Source organism: Acomys russatus, chromosome 12, assembly GCF_903995435.1.
Source record: "Acomys russatus chromosome 12, mAcoRus1.1, whole genome shotgun sequence".
Taxonomy (NCBI): domain Eukaryota; kingdom Metazoa; phylum Chordata; class Mammalia; order Rodentia; family Muridae; genus Acomys; species Acomys russatus.
In genome coordinates, this window is record NC_067148.1 from 40,877,352 (window position 1) to 40,901,214 (window position 23,863).

At 49.1% G+C, this 23,863-nt stretch overlaps 1 protein-coding gene across 11 annotated transcripts in view; it reads left to right on the forward strand.

Moving 5' to 3' along the window:
- Agap1 (ArfGAP with GTPase domain, ankyrin repeat and PH domain 1) overlaps positions 1-23,575 on the forward strand; it is a 430,070-nt gene extending 406,495 nt beyond the window's left edge. For all 11 annotated transcript variants that reach the window (XM_051154307.1, XM_051154308.1, XM_051154309.1 and 8 more), the window contains 2 exons: positions 20,777-21,032; positions 23,092-23,575. In XM_051154307.1, the coding sequence (XP_051010264.1) occupies positions 20,777-21,032; positions 23,092-23,295 (460 nt within the window). In that variant the 3' untranslated portion in view covers positions 23,296-23,575. The remainder of the gene's footprint in view (positions 1-20,776; positions 21,033-23,091) is intronic.
- The last annotated feature ends 288 nt before the right edge of the window (positions 23,576-23,863 follow it).

The window sequence follows — 23,863 nt, forward strand, 5'->3', positions numbered from 1 at the left end:
TTGTAATTGCCATGCTGAGGTTTGAACTCAGGATCCTGTGCATGCTAGACGAGAAAACATTCGCCCATTAGGCTGCATTCTTAGGCTCTTTTTCTTTTTTCTTTTCTTAATAATTAATGTTTAAGACTTTAAAGAAATTGGACACAAAGCTTGATTTTTTGTTTGTTTGTTTTTTTGTTTATGAGAGCATAAGCTAATGGACAAGTGTTGTTTTGTTTTTTGTTTTAAGGTGTGTATTTACATGTTATGTGCATGTATACATGTGCAGTACATGCATGTGTGGTGTCCACAGAGGTCAGAAGAAAGCATTATGTCCCTGGAACTGGAATTATGGATGGTTGTGAGCACCTATTGTAGGTGCTGGGAAATGAGCCCAGGTCCTCTGCAAGAACAGCCAGTGTTCTTAACAGCTGAGCCAACTCTTCAGCCTCTGGACAGGTGTTATTAAAAGGTGCAATAAACCATCCAAAAACAAGGACTGCCTCCTCAGAGATCGCACCCAGTGCCTTGCCCTCAATCAAATGAATCAAAAAGGCAGATGTGGACACATGTGCACCCACCCAGGAACACACACACACAAAAGTCCCTGAGGACAGGGGGCAGAGCCCAGCAGAGTGCCCAATCAGTAATTAAAGGGACAATAAGGATACCCTTTGTGCCAGGAGGAAGAAAATGAGCAGGAGGGACCCACAAAGTCTATAGGATCAGGCGCTCTGTTCAGCCAGGCAGGAAGCCCCCATCATAAACCCCCTGAGGCCTGCAGACATCGAGGACCCTCCCCCCTTGCAGTGGGCGGGAGAGGCCCTTGGACAGTGGCTTTGGTAAGGAGGTTAACTGTGTCTGTCCCTTCCTGAGGAAGAAGGGCCTCCATGGCCACCTTAAACTTAGCCGCCACACAGACTGCTGGCATGTCAAAATTTTAATGCGTAGTACATTGTTCATTCCATATTGTAATGATCATTCTGGAAGGAGTTGTAAGTGATGGGTTTTCCCTAACATTCCCACTACACTGTTAGAAATATGGGAGATTCCTGAGAATTACAAAATGGCCAGGATGCAGAGGATCTCTGCAGACTTCTACTCCCCACAGGAAATGCAGCGTCTAAAAATAAATAAATAAATATAAAGTGGAAAAGAAAGGGATTTGTATTTCAGCCTTTTCCTTTCACAAAAATCTCTGTTGAGATTTAAGCAGTTGAAACAGTGAAATAAATATTCCTATTTATAACTCAAGTGGTAATTTTTTAAAAATAGTTGTTCACAGGACCCATTATTGCCCTAACTAACCTATAAAACTAGAAAACCTATAAACCAGCTTGGTTTATTTATTTATTATTTATCTTTTTTTTTTTTTAAGATTTGATATTTACTTATCATGTATACAGTACTCTGCCTGCATGTACACCTGCAGGCCAGAAGAGGGCACCAGATCACATTATAGAGATGGTTGTGAGCCACCATGTGGTTGCTGGGAATTGAACTCAGGACCTCTGGAGGAGTAGTCAGTGCCCTTAACCTTTGAGCCATCTCTCCAGCCCCTATTTATCTTTTATTTTATTTTATTTTACTTTTTTGAGAAGTAATGCCTGTCTGAGCTCTACCATGCACATCAGAACATTCTCTGTTTGGGAAAGTGATGGCATCCAAGATTCTTGCCATGATGAGCTCCCAGCTGGGCTGCCAAGATGGCTCAGAAGTTTAAGGTGCTCGCGGCCAAGCCTGAAGACCTGAGTTCAGTCCCCAGGACTCACAGGTAGAACGAGACAACTGGCTCCTGGTAATTTTCTTCTGTTTTCCACATGTCTGCCATGGCACATACATGCACGCATGCACATGTGTGCACAGAAAATGAATAAAGAATGTTGAGTCCATTTTAATATTTTTTAATATTTTATTTTAATTTATGTGCACTGGTGTGAGGGTGCCAGATCTTGGAGTTCCAGACAGTTGTGAGCTGCTATGTGGGTGCTAGGAACTGGACCAGGGTCCTTTGGAAGAGCAGGCAGTGCTCTTAACCACTGAGCCATCTCTCCAGCCCCGTTTTAATATTTAAAAGATGTGTCCAGCCCCTAGTGTTGACCACTCTCCCAGCCCTCAATTTCCCCTACAGAAAAGGTAGTGAACAGTCTTCCAAGTGGTGTAACAACCTCCCACCTCAGAGTTTCACAGGCTCCTGGCCTTTTCTATGTCCTCAGCTTCTTCCAGTCTCTAGGAAACCTAACTGTCCATGAAAGCCAGTGCAGACCTAGGGAGGGCAAGGGCAGAGGGCAGGTAGGCAGGATCACCCAGGAGGTGACCATGGCTCCTGCTTACAGTGACCCCTGGGATATGCCGCAGACTCCCAAACCCAGTAGCTACTTTGCACCATTGGCCACCCCAGGATATGGGCCAGCCAGCTGCCTTTTTGAAGTGCCAGCCCTTGAGGAGGAAGGCTCCTTTAGGGATCCCGTGGTTCCTGATCAGGACAGTGGCTGCCCATCAGGGCTATAGAATCTGTCTGTCCTGGGCCCAGCAGGGTGGGATGGACAGCGTGTGTGATAGCAAAACTAATCAGAGCTGCTGTTCTTACTGTCCCAGCCTTGCTGACTGCATTTTTAAAGCCTACTCAAATCCTTGGCTCCTTTTTATTTTTTCCCCTTCTTCCTCCTGCCTAGAAACAGGCTCTGACAGTCCGAATGTTGGAAATAATTGGATTCTAAATTCTAATTCATCTGTAAAGTATTCGGTGATTAAATTAGCCTAATAGATATTATTTCGTACATGACTGCATAATTTTACCCTGATTGGATCTCCGTGGCACAATGGTGCCCCCCAATTTACTATTGACTTGAGAGCCTCAGAAGGCAAGACATAGTCCTCTACTTCTGCAGCCTGTTTTCCCAGGCTAAAAGTTAAAGTGATTGATGCCTACAAGGCAGCGCCTTCCTGCTCAGGCGCAGTGTGGCATGGTGTGTGCCACTCTTCAAGAAGAGCAGTGAGGAAGAATGTTATCGTGTGTGATTCTCAATCCTCTGCTACTCAGAAGCCAAAAGGAGCAGAGATGCTAAGTGTGAGTCACTGGGTGGATGTGTTTTCAGTTACTTGGAAATTTCATCCTAAAGTAACTTTAACCACCATCAACATAGATCTTTAAAATGTTAACATATTGAGTTTTCAAAATTGCTCCCCAGGCATCACGGGCCTGTACACATAACCCCAGCGCTCTACAGGCTACGATCAAGAGTTTGAGGCCAGCCTGGGCTACTGCGCAACTGGACCCTGCCTCAAAGTTAGGAAAATCAAATGCTCCTGGTATAAAATGTTGGCAGCTGCATCTCCTGATGGGGGAAAAGCAGGGTAGGGACATGGGAATTGCAGACAGGATGGGCGCCCTCTACCATTCCTTCATTAGCTCGCTCTTTCTTTGCATGAGTTTAATTTCACATACAAGCCTCTTCCCTTCCCCCATCCCCCTCCAAGAGTCTGCAAATAGAATTCACTGCTGCCTCCCTGGCTCAGTAGCTGGAAACAGCTGGTGGGGCCGGGTGGCAGCTGAACAGTGGAGGAAAGACGTTTGGGCAAACACTGGGGCAAACCCAGGACAGAGGAGGTAGGTAGACTCAGGAAACTGTTTTCAGGAGTAGATGGAGGGAACAAAGGCCGCCCAGCAGGGACAGAAAGGACACACACTCCCTCTGAATAGCTCCCTAAAAACAGAGCTGAAAAGGAAGAAGGCCCATTTGCTTCTGGGAATCCAATAAATTGTTTCAGGAACTGAAAAGTCTGTCCAGGCTAATGGAGCTGTGATTGACAGCACTTCTCATTATGAAGCCCATCAGGGGACAGGGCATTCCAGTGCTGTTTAGGGGGCGAGGTGGGAATGAGAGGAAGCCGAAGCCCCGGGTGGGGGTAGGGGTGGGGGTAGGGGTGGGGACAGCATTCTGTGTGCTCCGTGCTCATTCTTGAAAGAGTCCCCAGCCCTGTCCTATAAAGGAGTTGTTCCTCTTCCAGGGCCATTTACCTTGCATATTATGACCGTCCATTTGTCGTGACCCTATCATGACATGCCTGTCCCTGTAGAAATGAGGGGTGCAGCATGGGAAGGAGGTGGTGGGATCTTCCCGCCTGTGTATTGCGAGTAGAATCCTATGGATGTGAAGACCTGGTCGCCCTGTTCAAGAGATAAAAAGCTCTCTGTACTGAGACGTGATATGGTGGTGTCTGCCAGATGGCAGCTGCTTTCTCTCTGTCCATCACGGGAGACATTGGGGTCATTGAGACTTGATTCACTAACTCCTCTCATGAGGCTCTAAGATGGACCCTGGTGGGAAATGACAGCCCAGATATCTGTGTGTGTGTGTGTGTGTGTGTGTGTATGTGTGTGTGTGTGTGTGTGTGTGTGTGTGTGTGTGTTTGGGGCTGGGGTGGTCCCGTTGCTCTCTATTAGCTTGGGAAGTATGTGGAGGTGATGAAGGCCTGGCTGGTTAAGTTAACCAACCTCCAGCACTGCCCCAGCATGCAAGCCCAGTGAGGCCAGCTCAGCTTCCCTCACTCCACGGAAGGGCATCTATCTAGCGTACTAACAGATACTCAGGGCAAGACCTCACTTTGGAGCAGCAAAGATCCTCATTGTCCATACTGTTCATTTCCAGGAAGGCCAGGGCCTTTGCTAGTGTGCATCTCACTTTGAAGTGACCAGTCAGACCCACACACAAACACACCAGGAACCTGGGCTTGCTCCTCTCTGTCATAGTCAGATCTCTTGAGAATAAGCCCCACCCTTGTTAAGAGGGATCATCAGTATTTTTTTTTTAGAAATTTGCAAAGGTAAAGTTTCCTCATGTGGCACTTGTAAAGGGTTACTGTTACTCCACCTGTTACTCCAAGGAAGAGCAAGGTGACCCCAGCTCTGACAGAAAACAAGAAACTTGGTTGCCACTGTGCAGCTGCTGTGGTGAGTCAGAAAATACCTTACAAGCATGTTAGCTGGCTGATACAGGCTACTCTTGGTTGGTAGAGGATGGGTACACAGAAAGTTGACACCTCTGTGAGCATCAGTCTTTGTTGGTGACCTGGAGTCAGCATGTTGCTAGTGTCTTCTGTGCTCCAAAGCTGAAGGAAACAGTGTTAATTCTTTTCTTTTCTTTCTTTCTTTCTTTCTTTCCCCCCCCCCCCCCCCACCCCGAGACAGAGTCTCTCTGTGTAGCCTTGGCTGTCCTGGACTCGCTTTGTAGACCATGCTGGTCTTGAACTCACAGTGATCCACCTGCCTCTGCCTCCCAAGTGTTGAGAATAAAGGTGTGTGCCACCACACCCAGCTAGCAGTGTTAATTCTTGACGCAGGCTTTACTTGGCAAGTTAATTTCATGCTATCTGCATATTAGAAACTAAGGGAACATGGCTTCTCCTGACTGGTGTTACTCCCATGAGTCACAGTTCTTGTTCTACCGATGTCACTCTGCATGACACACCTTCATCTCTCTACCTGCCTCCACCCACGTGTTCCAGAGTCTCACAGGGTGCCACGTGGATGCCACGTGGTATCCACGTGCTGAGAATGCACAGGCCATATTCCTTTAAACAAGGAATGCTGGGCAAGATGGGACAACAGGGTAAGCACTAGAAAGACACACAAGAGACGAGTCAGAGAGCTCATTGCTGCAAAGAAAGAGGAAAGATCTCCTTGAAAATATACAAGTGGAAGGGTGAGTCCACATCACAACTCAGAGGAAAAAGAAAGGGAGACATCCACAGTGCCCAAAGGGAAAGTCCGAGCTAGACTGCCTACAGCAGTGGCAGCGTCCAAGCCATTGACCCCCAGATGCCTATGGACAGCTTTCCCCCAAAATGGAATAACAAAACACCCCAGTCAGTGCTGCATGCAAAAAGCTGGACATACGCACTTCCTGTTTCCTCATCATTCCTGATTGCTTCCCAGCCTGTCCATTTCTAGTTGCTCTCTACAAAATGGAGAATTAAAGACATAGATCTACTACCCTCCCAGATACTAGCAGGGTGATACCCAGAGTCCTGAGTAACCCTCATATCATACGGGTGCCTCAAAGTCCGCACCTCCCACCAAGGAACAAAGAGGAGTTTCCCCTGAGGAAAAGGGAGGTTGCTTCCCCACAAGGCCTGCTACAAATTCCAGATTCCTGTACCGTCAGCACTAACATTAGTGCTGCTTTTCAAACCTATGAATAAGGGATGGAGCTGCAAGAGTGTGTGGGCCATAAAGAGTGCGTTTGCGGAATGGTAAGTTGACTGGCGTCGAACGCCTAGTGCTCTCTAATTGGCTATAACGCCCTATAAATTTATTAGCCCGTGCCACACTCCTCATTGGTGGATCTTTCACCGTTAAGCACCAAGAAATTATCAATTTTCAAGAGGTAGTCACTCAAGTCGCAGGATGACTAGATTTGGGTGGGGGGGGGGGGGGGACCCCACACTCTTCTCTCATAAATCAAGCTTGCACTCAGACAGAGGTTTTCCAGCTACAAAGGAGTCCCCAGGATGGGAAGGTTTGGAGTGTGAGTGGCATTGCAGGGAGGAGCGTGTTTTTATCAGGGGTCACAGTTCCTGTCACACACTCCTGCCCCTGCACCCTTCTCAGAGCAGGGTGCCACCACACAGCCTGGACTGCAATGGTGAGACTCTTGGCCAGGGCTTTGATGCCTCATAGACTCCTTCAGCCCCCAAGCACACGATTCGATTTGGGAAGGACAGAGCCACCCTCTTATTGCAAGAGCATAATAGGAATTTTCAGGAGCGGGTATGATTATTCCAATTATTTCTCTTGGGGTTTTGAGACGTATGCTCAAGAGTCACAAGTTAGAAAAAAATAATTCTCATTTCTTCTAATTGGTAACAGATTAGAGTCATTTTAATCTTTCCCAATAATTTCCAAATGTGTTCCCAAAGAGACTACTAAGGGACAGGAGAGAGGCATGGAAAAACAGGCAGCCGAACTGAGGCGCCCGTGGCTGGGATCTTGGCAGTACTGGGAGGCCATGTCCTGTCTTGGGGACTCCCAATTACTCAGACCTTTGCCTTTTTCTGTTGACAGTCAGCAGATATGGGTGTCTCACAATTGTTAGTGGCAGCCTTAAATTTTGATTCCCCCTAAGCACATTTACAAATCCTTTAAACATATTTCTAAGCGAATTACTTGACTCCTGCATGCCACCTTCTCCTTTGGTAGCAGGTTGTTGTTGTTGTTAATTGTTATTTTGTTTTATTTTGTTTTTTCTTTCCCCTAATGCACCTTGGCATCACTGTAGCTGTGAGAGTTCCACCTTCTGTAATGATGTGGCAGAAGCCACCTGGGGCTGAGTCTAGAGTGTACTGACACAGAGGTGTCACTGCTTCTAAAACATACTTTATCATTGTGGCGTTTGATTTTTATCAAATAATACTTCAGAAATTATATCGTGCTAACCCTCCTAGTCTGGACAACAGTTCAGATATGTATATATTTCCTATAAGACTTATATTTCCTATATGACATTTTGGCTAGAAAAATAAAAAGTTGATAGGAAAATGTGTAAAACTTTTTTTTGTTTTGTTTTGGAGACAAGGTCTCTCTGTGTAGCTTTGGCTGTCCTGAACTTGCTTTGTAGACCAGGCTGGCCTCGAACTCACAGTGATCTGCCTGCCTCTGCCTCCCTGAGTGCTGGGATTAAAAGCATGCGACACCACGCCCCAGAGCATAAAACTTTTATAACAACTTCACTCACAGTAACTGTGATGGTTTAAATGCAAATGGCCGTACAGGCTCATATTTTTGAATACTTGTTCCCCAGTTGGTGGAGCTGTTTGAGAAGAATTAGGAGGTGTGGCCTTGAAGGAGGTGTGTCCCTGGGGGTGAGCAAGCTTTGAGACTGCGAAAGGCCTGCGTTATTCCTAGCTAGCTCGCTCTCTGCTTCCCGCTTGTGGATAACACATGAGCCTTCAGCTGTTCCTGCTGCCATGCCTTTGCTTGGGCTTAGACCCTAAGCCTCTGAAACTGTAAACCCAATTAAACACCTTCTGTTATGAGTTGCCTTGGTCATGGTGTTTTGTCACAGGGATAGAGGAGTAACTTGAAACAATAAATCAAACTGCGAACATCAAGAGATGGCTCAGTTGGTAAGAGTATTTGCCTAGCGTGCCTAAAGCCATGGGTTCAGTCTCTAGCACCTTATAAAATGGGCACTATCACCCAGGAAGTGAAGGCAGGAGGCTTGAGAAGTTCAAGGTCATTTTTGGCTACATATGGAATCTAAGACCATCCTGGACTTCGTGACATTCTGTCTCAGGAAAAAAAAAAAAAAAAATACCTGTACTAAAATACACATATTCCAAAATTTACCATCTTAACTCTTTCAGAGTTCACATTATTGGCACTGAGTACAACTGTACATCACATACAGTCATAGGCACCTTTCATCTGAGGTACTGTTCTGCCTGTCACCTTGCACTGAAACTATCTCTTTTATCATCATCATCATCGTTGCATCATTATTTTATGTGTATGGATGTTTTGTATATGTATGCCTTTGTACCACATGCATGTTTTGTGCTCACAGAAGCCAAAGAAGGATGCCAGATACCCTGGAACTGGACATACAGGTGCTGGGAATTGACCCCATGACCTCTGGAGGAATAGTCAGTGCTGAGCCATCCCTCCAGCCTCTGAAACCGTCTCTTAATACAAGTTCCTCTCCCTGCACCTTCCTGCCTAGCTGCTGGCAACCCAAAGCTTGTGGTCTGTTCCTGTGAACTTGACACCTGGGGAACCTCCTTATGTAGAGCCAAAGCTTTATCCTTTGTGTTTGGCTTATTTCGTTGAGCATAATGGGCTCAGAGCTCATCCGTATCGTAGCTTGTGTCAGAATTGCCTTCCTTTTCAATAGCAGTGGGTAGCATTCCATCGTATTTATTCAATGTGTGCATCTCAAAATGGACCCCTAAGCCGCTGCTTCACTGTAGCTCTTGTGAGCAGTGCCTCCTTGGACCTGGGTATCAACAGATCAGCTCCAGTCCCTCTTGTAGATACCACTGGGAAGAGGAGTTGCTGGGGCATATAGTAATTCTGCTTCTAACCACTCAGACAACTGCTGTCATACTGTTTCCTCACATTTCTAGAAGCTTTTTATCCCAACACTTGAGAGGCAGAGGCAGGAAGAGCTCTGTGAGTTCAAGGCCAGCCTGGTTTACAGAGCCAGTTCCGGGACAGCCTGGCCTCCAGAGATAGGCTGTGGCCAGCTGTGCAGCCAGTGGTGGAATGACTCAGGGACTTCTCTGCAGAGAGAGGCCCTCACCCTCTGGTTTCCATTTTTCTATTTCTCTGCGGGCTGGCCACAGCTCTGCCACCATCAGCTGGCTCTCAATCCGGCGAAGTGTTGAGCGCTGTCTGGAGCGCTCCTGGGACTCGGGAGCAGCGGCAACTGTTAGAACTCTGGCGGCAACAGTAGAGCCTGAGGCCAGCTTCCCCTCACCATAGAGCTAGACAGCCATGCTGTGTCCAGGGCCAGCAGCCGCTCCAACCCCTGTTCTGAGCACTGTCCATGAGAAAGCTCATCTCGCAGAGTTTACTTTGCCTGTCAAAGCCAATGACATAAAATAGGTTAAAGTCCCTCACTTGTGGAAAACGACACATCTGGCCAGTTTCTGCCTCCTGATCCCATCAGTTAGAGCTTTAGTGACTTCAATGAAAGAATTTCACTGACCTGTGTTAAATAATAAAGCTTTCTCTACATAGAGAATGAACTCATATCCTTAAGATGGATTGTTCTGTGGCCAGACCCAGGCCCGCTGCAACAGAGCTACACCTGGAAAAATTACCCAGCGCATGTATGGATTTGAGCAAGTGTCCATGAGCATGCATGTGACCAGCAAGCCTCAGAGATCCTGTCTCTGCCACCCCAGTGCTGGGATTACAGGCATACTCTGCTGGTGTTTTATGGAGGTTCTGGGAACCCAAACTTAGGTCCTCGTGCAAGCCCTCTGCCGCCTGAGCTGTCTCCTCGGCCCTGTGCCTGGTATTTGTAACATCAGTCCATTGCTTGATGTTACAAAACAGCAGCTGTTCATTTGTAAGCTTTCCTCCAAAGAAAAGGGTTATCTGGTTTCCAGTAACATTTTGCTGAATAGAGCCTCTCCTGGCTGGTAAGAATGGCTCCTCAAAGGTTGGCCTTCCCAACTAGAGTCAGTAGTGCCCACTGGACTCAGCAGATCCCACACTACTAATCCTATTCATGTCCACAGCACTTTCCTTGTTTTCCTACTTTGGAAAAAGTAAAAATGCAAATTACCTTTAAGTGTCTTTGCATTTGCATACTCTCAATGCCTCCCCTCCTGGAAAGCCTGTGTCCTTATTGTCATGGTTGGTAGCTGTGACTGTGCAATCCCCTCCCACCCCTAGATTCAAAGAAAATGCTACATTAAGAAGATACTGTATTGTTCAAAATCAGTAGTCTCCTGTCTTTTAAAAAACTGTGTTACCGAGGATTATGTTCTTAAAAGCAGTTGGCAGTTTATGGCAGAAAACTGCTCAGGACTTCCTAGGGCTTTTCTAAATGGGCTGCAGCTTAGCGACCTGGGACCGTCCCTGTTTTGAGAGCCACTTCCAGAAGCCATGGATGGAGCCTGTGCTCTGGTTCTTCTTGTCCCTGGCCTTCTCCTGCAGAAGAGGCCTTGGGCCACCCTCTCCTTGGTGTTTAAAGGGCAGCGGTGCACACCAGGGGAGGGATTGCATCCATCTTAACATTATCCCGGGTGGAGGAAAAGGGCCATTTCTCTTCCTTTATCTGTTTATGATGCAGTATGTTCGGAAGCCCATCACGTCAGCCACTGTTATGGCGGACTTAATTCACTGTGATGGGGGCCCCTCCACCAGGGCAAGCCGGGAGGGCCGCCCAGGTCTAGCTGTGTTTCATGCCACATTACACAGAATCTAGATCTGCCTCGCTCCACTTGCCCAGGCTCACTCTCGCCTGGCATGGATTTCTTAGATTTATGCCTTAAAACAGAGAGTGCTTTCCTTTCTTCCTAGTGTCAAGGCTCAGATACATCTACTGTGTGCGCGCCTAGTTTAGCTGAGTGGTCTTCCTGTGCAAACACAAAGGAACTTGAGAGACACCTAGAGAAATTGTGCTTAAAGAGGTGGAACTGGAGTTGGAATCCTCAAAGCACTTGTGTTTTGTTGTGTTGTCTTACAGTGCGGTAGAAAATAGAGGGAAATGTTGACGTCATATCTTGGCAGATTGTGGGGCAAAGTGGGCTTTTCCTTTCTCTCACAGTATGACATTTGCTCAGTTCACTTGCGTGGAGGTTAGATTTCTAATGGCTTTTGGTGTCGCCTCTATCTGCTAGTTCAGCCCTGGCTTTCTGCTCCCTGTGCCTGGCATCCTGGGCTTCTATCTCCAAAGGCAGCCCCTGCTCACTGCTGCCTCCTGTGCCTCGTTTTTATGGAGGGAGGTTCCTCTCCCTCAATACTAATCAGGAACTCTGTCCCTTCCTCTTCTGGCCTCCCAGAAAACGGAAAAATGTCATCCACTGTAGTCACTGCCCTGTTGCCTCAGGTACCAAATGCCATGGTGTGTCCCAGCCACCTGTTGGTCGTCCTCAGCTCCTGGTGTAGTGTTGTCATCTCTGAGCAGGTCTGAAACACGTCGTCCTCTTGGTGTCATCTGAGGCCGAGTCAGCCTTGTCTGGCACTTTCTGCTGGGCCTTTCCTGGCCTCAGCCTAGACTCGCTCTTGGTTCTCTTAACCCTTCAGATACCCTCTACCCCATCTCTGGCCTCTGCGTCCTTACCCCACCCCCCACCCCCCCACATAGCCTCTTTCTGTTCTTACTATATGGATATTTGCATTCCCTCCCGTTTTTTCAGAGAACAGAACGTGATATCGCTCTATGGAGTCTAAGGGAGAGCTCAACCCCAGGACTGAAGAAATGCAGCACCTTTAGCTGCTGGCCAAGGAGCTAGTCTGCTCCAGGAGTCTGTTGCCTCTAAGCAAGGCAATCTGTTACTAGCCGGCAGGCTTTACAGACACTGCGTCCTATGTATGAAGTGGCTAAGTACTGTGTCTTCAGATGGGATTCCAACAGTGAACCTCCGAGTCCCGTCTCCCCAGACATCAGAGAAGGTGTCTATGAGGCCTAAAAGTATGAGGGGCAGATACCCCTGGCACTGGCTTACAGAGAATCACCTAGGAGGCTTTAGGAATGAGCTCTCTGGCCAGGAACTCAGCTTGGTACCTGTCATAGTCCTGGCCCATTCTAGACACAGACTCCCAGGATTCACTTTGCAGCTCAGGCTGTTCTCAAACCCATAGCAGCCCCCTGCTTCCGCTCCCTGAGAATGGAGATGGTAGACGTGCCACGCATCCAGGCTCTCCCTGATGTTAAGCCTGAGAGCAAGGCACACCGGCATCTTCAACTAACTCCAGTTTTACCACTGTAGCAGATAAGGGTGAAAGAAGGCTTGGGCTAGAGTGACCAAGGACAGCATGTGGACTCAACAGTGTCCATTGCTGCCAGACCAGGTGGCTTATGCTGAGAAAATGTGTCCCTTGTGCTTCTGAAAGCTGACATGACCAAGGTGCTACTGGCTCTGGCGATGCGGGTTGTCTCCTGCTCACACACAGCTTGCCGTGTGCTCTCAGGGGAGAGTTGTCTCTGACTATCCCTCTATAAGCCTTGCCTCCCTGACCCTTTAGCCTCCCGGGGTCCCTCCTGAAGCCTGCATTTCTAGAGCCTTGCACTGTAGCCCATCACTGCCCCTCCCCAGCCCTCCCTCCCCGTATGCTATGCATGAGCTGTCTGCTCTGTTTGTTTTCCATTTGAAACACACAATGGTGATCCCCATGGCTGAAGCTGGAGGAAGGGTCTTAGGTCTGGCAATTTATAAGAACACTCCAGGACTGTCTGCCTTGTCCGTCTCCCGAGCCATGACTTGGAGACTTCTTTGGGCCTTCACCAGTATTAAGTCCTAGCACTCCAGCAGGTTCCTTGGGCGCATGTGTGGAAAGAGGCCTTGTGTTCATGAGATCATGACCGTGAGGGGCTCCAGGTGTCAGCTGTATCTTAGATCAGAGCACAGGGTGAAACCAAACTCAGCCCTCTATTACCCCGCTATTACCCAGCTACCCTCTGGGCCACATGGGCTGCGCTAGGCAGTGTGATCCTAATGGCCTCTGTGAACACGGAACACTTGGACAGGCAGTTACCACCTTCCAGTGCCTGGGCCTGCACTTGCCTATAGATCTGCCCGACCCCATGGCCCAGCACAGTTAACTGTGACTCGTAGAAGTAATAAGCCTAATACAGTTGACTTTATTTAATTAATAATGATCCTGTTCCGCTCCCCCATGCTCATAAAATACCCTGCAGGTTGAGGAAAAAAAACACTCATAATATTGATCAGAAGTCAGGCGAGATATTTATTTTGTCTTTGCTCCGCAAGTATAAATTCTTGTCTGTTGCCTCCTGCTCCCTGCATGTGGGATTTACAGTGGCCAGTTTCTTAAAAGCTTCCAGTAATTAAGGAATAAATATCCATCGGTCTTTGTTGGCTATCCTCGGTGCTATGGCCTGACCCCTAGCAACGCAGCTCCGGAGAAGGCATGCATGTGAGCAGGGATCTGTGCTCAGCCAGCACCGGGCCTGGGCTCGCCCTGCAGGGAGGAAGCCCCCTCCCCTCTCACGAACATATTGTTCCAGCCCTGTCTTCCATGCCTCCTCTCCCAGTTCCTGTTTAGCTTGAGGCAGGAAGCACTTTGCGAATTCCTTGCTGCTAGCCCTTTCTTTTCTCCTCTTCTTCTGTCCTTCCTCTCCTCATCTGTCACCAGTTCAGGACTAAGTGTGGCTCCTCCAGTTTCACCCTCCCACCCCAAGGGTTTTCATTCATTCATTCCTCTGGGATGGCCTATAAAATCAGTATTGAAAAAACAAAACAAAGCAAAACCCTTGAGTGCTTTAGGAAGAAAAGATGTTTCCAGAAGGAGCAATGAGATGGTGATATGTGTACACACAAGATTACTTCTTGGTCCTTTGCCATTCTGGGGCGGGTTCCAATAAGACCGAGCTCAGGAGACTTCACAGCGAGTAGACTTCTGGGAAAAGCCCCTGGTTGAGACAGAGCCTCATATGCTTTGTGAAGTCTGACAGCTGAGGACCACGCCCCCAAGGGACAGCTCATCGTACCAGTCCAGAAACACCGCTGTCACCAGCCAGGACAGCAGGCTCCCTGGAGGACTAAGGGTTGTCTGGCCACCCACCCCCACGTCTGCATTTTAGTGACGCATCTCCTAGACATCCACAGGACAGTGCTGAAAGCCAGTCAGAAGCTCCGTGAAAAACTTTTTCTTTCTGGGAATCAACCCATTAACCTTCTTACCCCTTGGCAGTGTGCTGAGCCCTCCCTGCCAGACCCAAAACACAGCTGGCGACAGTTAACAGGGCTCCGTCTTCGCAGCAGGAATTGCATTAGACTCTTTCTCAGGCTGGGAGTGGAACTCAGCAGTTACACCATTTGCCTAGCATGCATGAAGCTGAGACTGCATAAAACCGGACATAGTGGTGCTCACCTGCATCCCAGCGCTCAGGGAGACAGAGGCTGGCTTCAGCTGTGTGTTGAGTTCAAGGCTAGTTTGGGCTACATGAAGATCTGTCTCACAAAAACAAAAAAAGGGGACCCCTTTTCTAAGAAAGGGTCCATGCACAGTATGACCTCTGCCTTTCCCAGTCCTCCCTCTTACCCACCCAGCACTTTATTCTCTCTGGGGCCAAGGATTTGCCAGTGTTCAATGGCAATCCTTACTGTTACCAGTTGGGTCCCACTTGTTGGCTGAGTACTCATAGGATGCCAGTCTCAGATGGCGGGTTTAGCTGCCACCACTACCACCACCACTATCACACACACACACACACACACACACACACACACACGCACGCACGCACACGCACACACACACACACACACACACACGCACACGCATGCACACACAGTTGTGGTTGTATTCTATACCTGGTCTACAAATTAGGTTGTTTTGGCAGAGAGGGAGGGTTTTTGTTCTTATTGATGGTGAAATAATTTCAGTAAGGAAGAAAGTTAGGAGGGAAAACTGAACATACTGTCAGTGTGTCTTCTGCAGTGAGAGAGACACTCTAGATCTGGGGTGTCTTTGGTGGGTGCCAGCTTGGGGGCCTTCCTGATCCTTTCCTTTACAGAGTATGGCCTTTACAATTATCACACTCCACCCCATCTGATACCCTCTGTCACCTCCATCCCAACATCCATCTATGGCCTCATGGCTGTCCCCACCACTCACTCACACACTGTAAATAGCAGTGAGGAGATGACTCAGCAGTTAGGTCTTAGCCTTAGTGGGTGGTTGTAACAAACACCTTAGACTGAGGAATGTGTTTGGGGAGCTGGGGACAGGGTCCATGATCTCCCACACCCTAGCTACTAAGCCACACCCCCAGTAGACTGAACAGTTTGTAAACATTAGACCCAGCTGTTTAGGATCAAGGTGCCGAGAGATTGGAGGTCTGTCTGGTGAGAGTGTGGCATCCACTTTATAGATGGCATTCCGTTCTGCATCCTCACAGTGGAAGGAATGAGCCAGCTCTTTGAGCATCTTAGATAAGACACCAGCCTTCCACCTTGAGTCTTAGTCGCCTCCCCAAACAAGTCAGAAGACCATTATCTTGGGGGTTGTGATTTCAACAAACGAGTCAGGAGTGGGGGACATGTATGCACAGAACATACCGGTCACAGAGCAGTGACGTTGAGGCAGTGCCCTCCTGAACTCATGGAAGAAACCTGCTGCCAAGTTTCCACTCTCTGAGATGGGAAATAAAACCCGTATACAAGTGATGCACAGCTGGAAATGGTATGTGCATCCCAGGGGACACTTTCAGTGGCCTGAGGACAGATGCATCGCAGTCATCACTGTCATAGCCATCGGCAGTGTTGTCCTTTGCTTGTCCCTGAGGATAAGCCCTACAATGAATGTTCCTGCCGGAGTCTTCCACTAAGCACAGGGGGCTCGTGCGGAGACCGTAAGTGGTCAAGCCCTCCGCATGCCCTGACTTCACACTTTCCTTCATGCATGGTAGTAATTATAGATTGTATGTGTCTCAGCCCCCATCCTGAGATCTGATGAATTTCACTTCAATTCTGGTACGACAGGGTCAGTGGTCCTACCTCTGGGTGACCTCTGAGAGTACCAGGAGGCTGTGGACCCTCCCCTCACCACATTCTCAGATTGGGTATCCCTTGACATTCCATGTTACAAGCTGCCCATGCTGACCGGCAGGCCTTGAGTGGACATGACTCAGGTGTCTTAGTTAGGGTCACTAGTGCTGTAATGAAACACCACGACCAAAGCAACTTGAGGAGGAAAAAGCTTATTTGGCTTATGCTTCTGCATTGCTGTTCATCATTGGAGGAAGTCTGGGCAGGAACTCACGCAGGGCAGGAACCTGGGTAAAGGAGCTGGTGTGGAGGCCATGGAGGGGTGCTTCTTGCTGCCTTACTCACATGGCTTTCTCAGACTGCTTTCTTACAGAACCCAGGACCACCAGCCCAGATGTGGACCCATCCACAATGGACTGAACCCCGACTCCCATCAGTCACTTATTACGAAAATACTCCACAGGCTTGCCTACAGCCCATCTTACAGAGGCATTTTTCCAGCTGAGGCTCCTTCCTCTTCTGATGACTCTAGCGTGTGTCGAGCTGGCGTAAAACCGGCCAGGACACTAAGCAGCTGTTTCTGTGTTGGCACCTGAGGGCCTAGCCAGGTCATCACTCCTTAAGATCAGCTGTAGCTTAGACCATCCGCCAAGCTATCGAGTCAGAGCATCGTTGGCTGAGCCCAGTAGACACTGAGTCACCTTGAAGGGTGTTCAGCTGTACAACCCAGTCCTACCCATCCTCTAAGCCCAAGTCTTGCATTTAGTCACTGCCAGCCTGCTGGTTCAGAGACACATCCAGAGAGAGGCAGAGAGCCACTGCCAAAGGGCTCCGTTTCAGGGAAGAAGCGGGGTATCTCCTGAAAGTGGCTTTGCTTTGTGTTTTTAGGGATGGGGTTGGTGTCTGTCTTCTGACGGGTTACTACCCCTCTCCCTCCCTCCCTGCAGTTGATTTATTTAAAGGTGTGTCAGCACGAAGACCTGATGAGGAGCTGGCCCCTCCTCCCTGCTGACGGCAGCCGTGCCAATAATTCATTTTTTAGCTCATTAGCTAACAGAGGCTGTGAGCAGTGGTCCTCCAGGGCATTGGAACGAGGAGAGGTGATGTACTGCCAGCTCGGCTGCTCTTGAACTGGCCTTCCTTGGGGACAATGAAGCGCATGGCCAAGGGACCCGAGAACAACAACTGGAGTCGAGTCGCTGTGCCTTGGCACACTAGTCTCCTCGGGTGGCGGTGTTGACAGAATGGCACAGAAGCCATTATCACAGTCAGTGTCTGCTCTCACCGGGGAGAGCCGTGGAGCAGGATGGCTAAGCCACCCTCGCAACACATTGTGCAGGCTTCAGGAGCTTGGAAGTGCATGGGACACGATCAGGGTGCGGGATGTGTGGGGAAGCCTCTCTTCCTGGCTTGCATGGTTCTTCCGCTGTACCTGGAGGGAGAAGGGGTGGCTCGTGTCTATAGCTTTTTATGGACGCCAGCCATAGTAGATTGGAGATCATTCACGACCCCATTTAGCTGCATCTGCTCCCTGAAGACCTTGTCACTAAATGAAGCCACACTGATGGCTAAAGCTTTAACGTGAACTTTTGGGGGTCACAAGCAGAGGTCATGGAGCAATGGAGCCCATGACAACAAGGAGCCTTAGGCCTCTCAGGCCTGTGCATACGCACACCCCAAACTTAGCTCCAGCCGCGCAAACAACCCCATTTAAACTAGCTAAGACCCTTTGCCCTGGGTGTCCAAGGTCTGCACACCCTCAAGGGACTCGCTAGGCCCCTAGCCAAGAGCAGCCCACCTCCCCATGCTCAGCATGATGACTTTGGCGGCTCTTACAGTGGCAGGCAGTCATAGATTAGAAACCCACACCACACACCACAGGCATCGCTGCCTGCCCCCGCCACGTGACACCACACTGATGGGTGCTGTATGCACAACAGCAGCTGACATGGGTCGCTAGAGCTAGAATCTCGCCAGTTGGCTGCTACAGAGGGGCTGCTGTGGCCAGGGCCTCGGGTCTGAACAGCCCTGACTTTCATGGGTGTCACCAGGCCCAGTTTACAGATGGCAAAGCAGGTGTCCAAGGGGAGGAAGATGAGAAGAGCAAGTGTGGAAACCCTGAGGCCTCACAGCCCAGCATCGGAGGGGTTCCTTTTCCTTCCCTGCAACCTTTGGGGAAAGCTCCTGAAGCCATGTGTTGGGGTGTACTTGTTAGAGTAGGCAGTGGCCACAGAAGACAGACAATGGGGGGCCGGGTACTTAGGAATTGATGGGAACAAATGAACTCACACCCAGAAGCCTCCATTACCCTGGGCCAGGCTCTATATTTCTATACTAAATGGATTTCAGCTACCAATAAATAAATTTTTTTTTTTTAAAAAAAGGTCAGACCTTATATGAAGATTTAGTAAAAACGCTGTTTGTTTCATCGATGCTAAAGCCATAGGGACAGGGGTTCTAGGGGGTCGCCCCAGGTAGAAGCAGGGACCTGTGTTCGGTCTGTGGCCGGGTATTTGAATATTAAAATGAAATTTTAATCATTGCAGTTAAGACCAGAATTCTGATGTTAAGTTCTCCCGTTATCCCTGGATGATTTGGCAATGACTTTTAAAATCAACTGGAGCAGAATAAGACAGTCTGATTTTAATGCCTACCCAAAAATGAGAGTTAGCAGATTGGAAATTGGAGGTCTGGACATCTCCTACACCATTAGCCCTTCTCATTTAACTCACGTCTTGCTCTTTCTCCTTCCTGATTTATGAACTACACCAACAAACGTGTATCATTTTTATAAACAAGCTTTGAAAGTAGAATCAGAACCACTGGGTTTTGGGCTTTGCATTTCCTGGATGTCCCCCACTTTTCCGCCTAAGTAAGGATACGGGAGGGCTGCTCTGCGGAGGTCTGGGAGCCAGTTCATCTCAGCTGCAGCCAAGTGTTTGTCCTGGAAGTCTCTGAATGAAGAGTCAGGGGTCACCTGGGGGTCACTCGCATGTACCAGGAAGTGAAGCAAAACTAATCCAGATTTACTCCTGGAAGAATCTGTTTGCCTAAGTATTTAAAAACAGATTAGGGCTAACCTGACACTAGGTCACCAGGCGCAATGTAAACATGGTGCAGAGGTGTAAACGAGGCCTTTCTTCTGGTCCTTGGGAGCAGAAATGTAATGAGTTTTCTTTCTGGCGGGTTGGGGAAGCCAGTGGCTGTGTGCTCTGATTATTGCAGCGAGAGGCTCCGGGTTTTAGAAGCCATTGTGAGTCAGTGTGTTACTGAAGTCTGAGATAATTACGGGCTCTCCATATGTTGGGGGGGGGCTTGCTTGCTCTCTTCATCATCCTCATGAAAAAGCCGTGCTCAGGCCTTGTGAACACACCACCGGCTGCTGGGAAGATTCTAAGAGCTACTCATCAAATCCCAGATCCTCTTTTAAAGCACGTACCACCCCAGCCCTTTTCCTAGCAAAGAGCCGAGTCAGGAGGACTGTGCTGTTCAGTGTCTCATCCTTTGATTCGGTTGTTGTTTTTGTTTGTTTTGTTTCTTCTTTTTTTTTCTTTCTTTTTTTTTTTTTTTTTTTTTGAGAACCCAGCACTCAAGTCTAACCTTACTATCCCAGAGCCAAAAAGCAGCTTACAATGGTCCTCTCACTATGTACCTGTGGCTGGCTATGTTGACCAGGCTGGCCTTGAACTTACAGAGATCCATCTGCCTCTGCCTCCCAAGTGCCTCACCGCGCCCAACAAGCCTGCCTTCTTGACCCATCCATATAAAAGCAGCATCCTGGGGGCTTTCTTTCCTCCTTTCCTCTTCCTCCTGCCCCTCCCTCCTTATCTCTGCAGTACTTCCCAAGTGATAGGCTCCTAGTCTGGGTGCTGGGGACAGGACACCAAGTCCATCACATAATCAGGGCTTGCCACACTGCAGAGCCCACACCTTTCCAGCTTTAGCCTGCCCTAGCTTTTTGCTCTGGCCTCAGGGGCTGCCCTTTTCCCCTAGAGGCCAGCCTCTGGACTGCTTTTCCTCAGAGACCGACATTCTGCCCCCTCCCCTTAAGCCTCTCACCAGTCTCCAAAGAGACAACAGATTTCTCTGTGAATCTTCAGTTTCCTTCCGCTGGGAGCAATAGGAAACCTTTGGGAGCTCACCCATGCCCCCATCCCAAAATACAGGTGAGTTTAGAGTGCAGTTGACGCCTGGTCTCTCTGGTCACCAGCCAGTTCTAGAGCATAGGCACATCTCTCCTGGGGCCTTTCCTTTTGGTCAGTATAAGCACATCTTGCTGGGTGATCCCCTTCTTCCTTGCGCACAGAGAAAGCCCAAGCCTTTGAGTTTCCATGTCCGTGTTTGCATTGCACCAATGCAGGCCCGCAGGCCGTGGACAGTGAAAAATAGGCCATGCTCATATCTCAGAGGTTACAGGAGCCTCAGCAATAGTTTGCAAACCACACCCCAGAGGTTTTGACTCTGGAACTGGGAGCAAGGACACTACCTGGGGAACCACTTATAAAGCATCTCCCAAGGGGGTCCTTAGCAAAAGGAGACTGCCCCTGCTCCTCCCTGTGCCTCCTAACAGACCTCAGTGCTGATTCAGTGTGTGTGGTGACTCTTGCAGGGAGGAAAAGGAGCGATGGATCCGGGCCAAGTATGAGCAGAAGCTCTTCCTAGCCCCACTGCCATGCACAGAGTTCTCACTGGGCCAGCAACTGCTGCGCGCCACTGCCGAGGAAGACCTGCGGACTGTCATCCTGCTCCTGGCACATGGGTCCCGGGATGAAGTGAATGAGACCTGTGGGGAAGGAGATGGGCGCACGGCGCTGCACCTGGCCTGCCGCAAGGGCAACGTGGTCCTGGCTCAGCTGCTGATCTGGGTAAGTGGCGAGGGTGCTCCACCACATGCCCAGCACAGAGAGTGGAGCCACTGTGGGGTCAGAATGCAGTATTCTCCTTGGCCTCTCTCCTGTAGAAGGCCATGGTGCCTGAGAACTGGCACCATGAGGGCATAAAACAGGGGACGGCTGGGTACAGAGCAGAAAAGAAACAGACACTCGTTTGCTAGAGTCTTTGGAGTGTCTTTCTGGTGGCCCCTCAGGTCAAACATTTCTCAGGGGAGAGGCAAAGGACTTGTTTCTTACTGTCATCTTCTTAGGGGTGAGGGCATGGCTAACTTGAATGGCTTCTAGGAGTCCCCTTGCCAAACCTTTGCGTTTTTATTCCTATAACATAAAGGTCCTGGCCCCGGGCACTGAGGTCTGAGAGGTGGGAGTCTGCCATCAAACCTCTCTTGCACTATTTTAGTGACTTTCTACTCAGGGGAATTTTTGTCTGTTTAAATTTGAAACTTGAATTTGAATTTTTTTAAGAAACTGAAATGGGGTAACATGGTTGTAGAGAGAGGGCCCTGCCCTTGTGGGCTGAGCTGCTTTGAGATACTGAAATGACAAGTCCCCAGTGAGCGCGCGCGCGCGCGCGCGTGTGTGTGTGTGTGTGTGTGTGTGTGTGTGTTGATTTTTTTTTTTTTTTTAAGATTCATTTCAGTTTTTTTTATTTGTATGTGTATAGGTAGGAATCTGTCGGTGCTTCTGAGGGCCAGAGCTAAAGTCAGGGAAGGGTGTGAGCCATCCAGCGTGCTGGGACCCATAGTCACAGCCTTTGGAACTGCAGCAGATGCTCGTAACTGCTGAGCCATCTCTTCGACCCTTTATTTTATTTTATTTTTAGGTGTATTCAGGTAGCCACAGGGGCCAGAAAATGGACATGAGATTCCCCAGAGCTCGAGTTGCAGACAGTTGTAAGCCACCCAACGTGAGTGCTAGGAACTTAACTCAGGGCCTACACAAGAGCAGCAAACAATTAGGTTATTTGCAGGCTGGGCATAGAACCCATGGCCTTGCGAATGGTAGGTGAGGGCTACCCCACAGACCCCCAGCCCAGCCCTGTTCTGTGTACTGCATGGCTCCCTCCAGGCTAATCCTCAGTGTGAGCATTAGGGCTTCTATGAGCTACCAAGAAAGACCCAGTAAAGACCAACCCCTCTTCGGTAGCTCTACCTACTAGTGACGACTTTTAAACAAAATGTGCTGCAGTCAAGGACAGAGTAACTGGGTTAGGTTCGTGCGTTTCCATGTTCACAGCTATTAGGAACTATGCTTTTGAGTAATTCTTGATAATGTAAGAAAATGATCAGAGTCCAGTTCAGTAAAAGAAGAAGAAAAAAAGCACAAATTATTCAGTTTTATCTCTGTTAAATTCAAAGAAAACTCCTTAGAAGGGCTGAGGCTGTAGGCCAGTGGCTCACCTCACTTAGCTCGTGCCTTGAATCTCATCTTTAGTAACTAAAGAGGGGGGATAAAAACACTAACTGCTAGCAGTAATTTTTTCTTTTGTGCTCCTATGTGTTTCTTACATATTTTCTCTTATGTGTTTCACATATTTTCTGAGGTGAAACTGAGCTGCTTTCTTGTGTTTTTTAAAATATTTACTCTGTGTGTGTGTGTGTGTGTGTGTGTGTGTGTGTGTGTGTGTGTGTGTGTACACGTACGTATGCACATGTGGTACAGCAGTCCTGTGGTGGTCAGAAGTTGATTCAACAATCTTAGTTCTGCGGATCAAACTCTGATAGATCTGAGTCTTGACAAGAGCCTTTCCCCTTTGAGCCATCTTTCTGCCCTTCCCTATGTGTATATGATTGGAAATCAAAACTGAAGTCCTCTTTGGCCTGTTTGTGTGATGTAAGGCGGAATGTGTGTGTTGGGGGGGTCGGAGGTCTTTTCCTAACAACAGATGCAAATGCGAACATCGGTTTTCAGCTCCTTAGTCCTAGGTGTCTCCATCCCAGCTCACTCCACACACAGGAGCCGAGGGCGTGTCCCATCCCTTCCTGCCCTCAGCTCCCCAGGGACACTAACTTGTGTTCTGTTGCCTCTCCAGTACGGGGTGGACGTCATGGCCCGAGACGCCCACGGGAACACAGCACTGGCCTATGCCAGGCAGGCCTCCAGCCAGGAGTGCATCGATGTGCTGCTTCAGTACGGCTGCCCCGACGAGCGCTTCGTGCTCATGGCTACCCCCAACCTGTCCAGGAAGAACAACAGCAGGAACAGCAGCAGCGGGAGGGCGCCCAGCATTATCTGAGCTCAGGCAGCACTCCGCCTGTGATCCCACGCCCCGCCTGCTCTGGAAGTCACAGCACCACGTGAGTCCCTCAGTTCTCTCCCTCTTCCTGGTGGTCACTTCCACCCACCTGCCACTCACACACTCCACACGAAGTCTCCAAACCCGGACATCCTCAAGGGGAGAAGAGGAGGCTGGAGACCACAGAATGGAACCCTTTTCCCACACTCGGGAACCAACGCAGGAGGGAGGGACCGACAACCTCCTGGCTTTGAGGATAGCACACTACGACCACGGACGACAACAGCAATGGACGAACCCCTGTTCCAGTGGCCTGGAGATGGGAGCACAGGGGGGAGGGGTAGCAAGGAGAAGGGGGCAGCGTCCCCTAACTGGCAGTTAAGCACATTTCACCTCGACCAAAAGGAGGCTTGGATTTCATGTCTTCTCCGGGGAGCTTGACGGCATAAATCAGAAGCAAGCACAGTTTGTCAGGTCTGAAGCCCCTATGATGGTAGGTGTCAAATCAGTTGTAGCTAATCTGTCCAGGGAGAATACTGGCTTCATTACACTTGTATAGTCGAGTTCC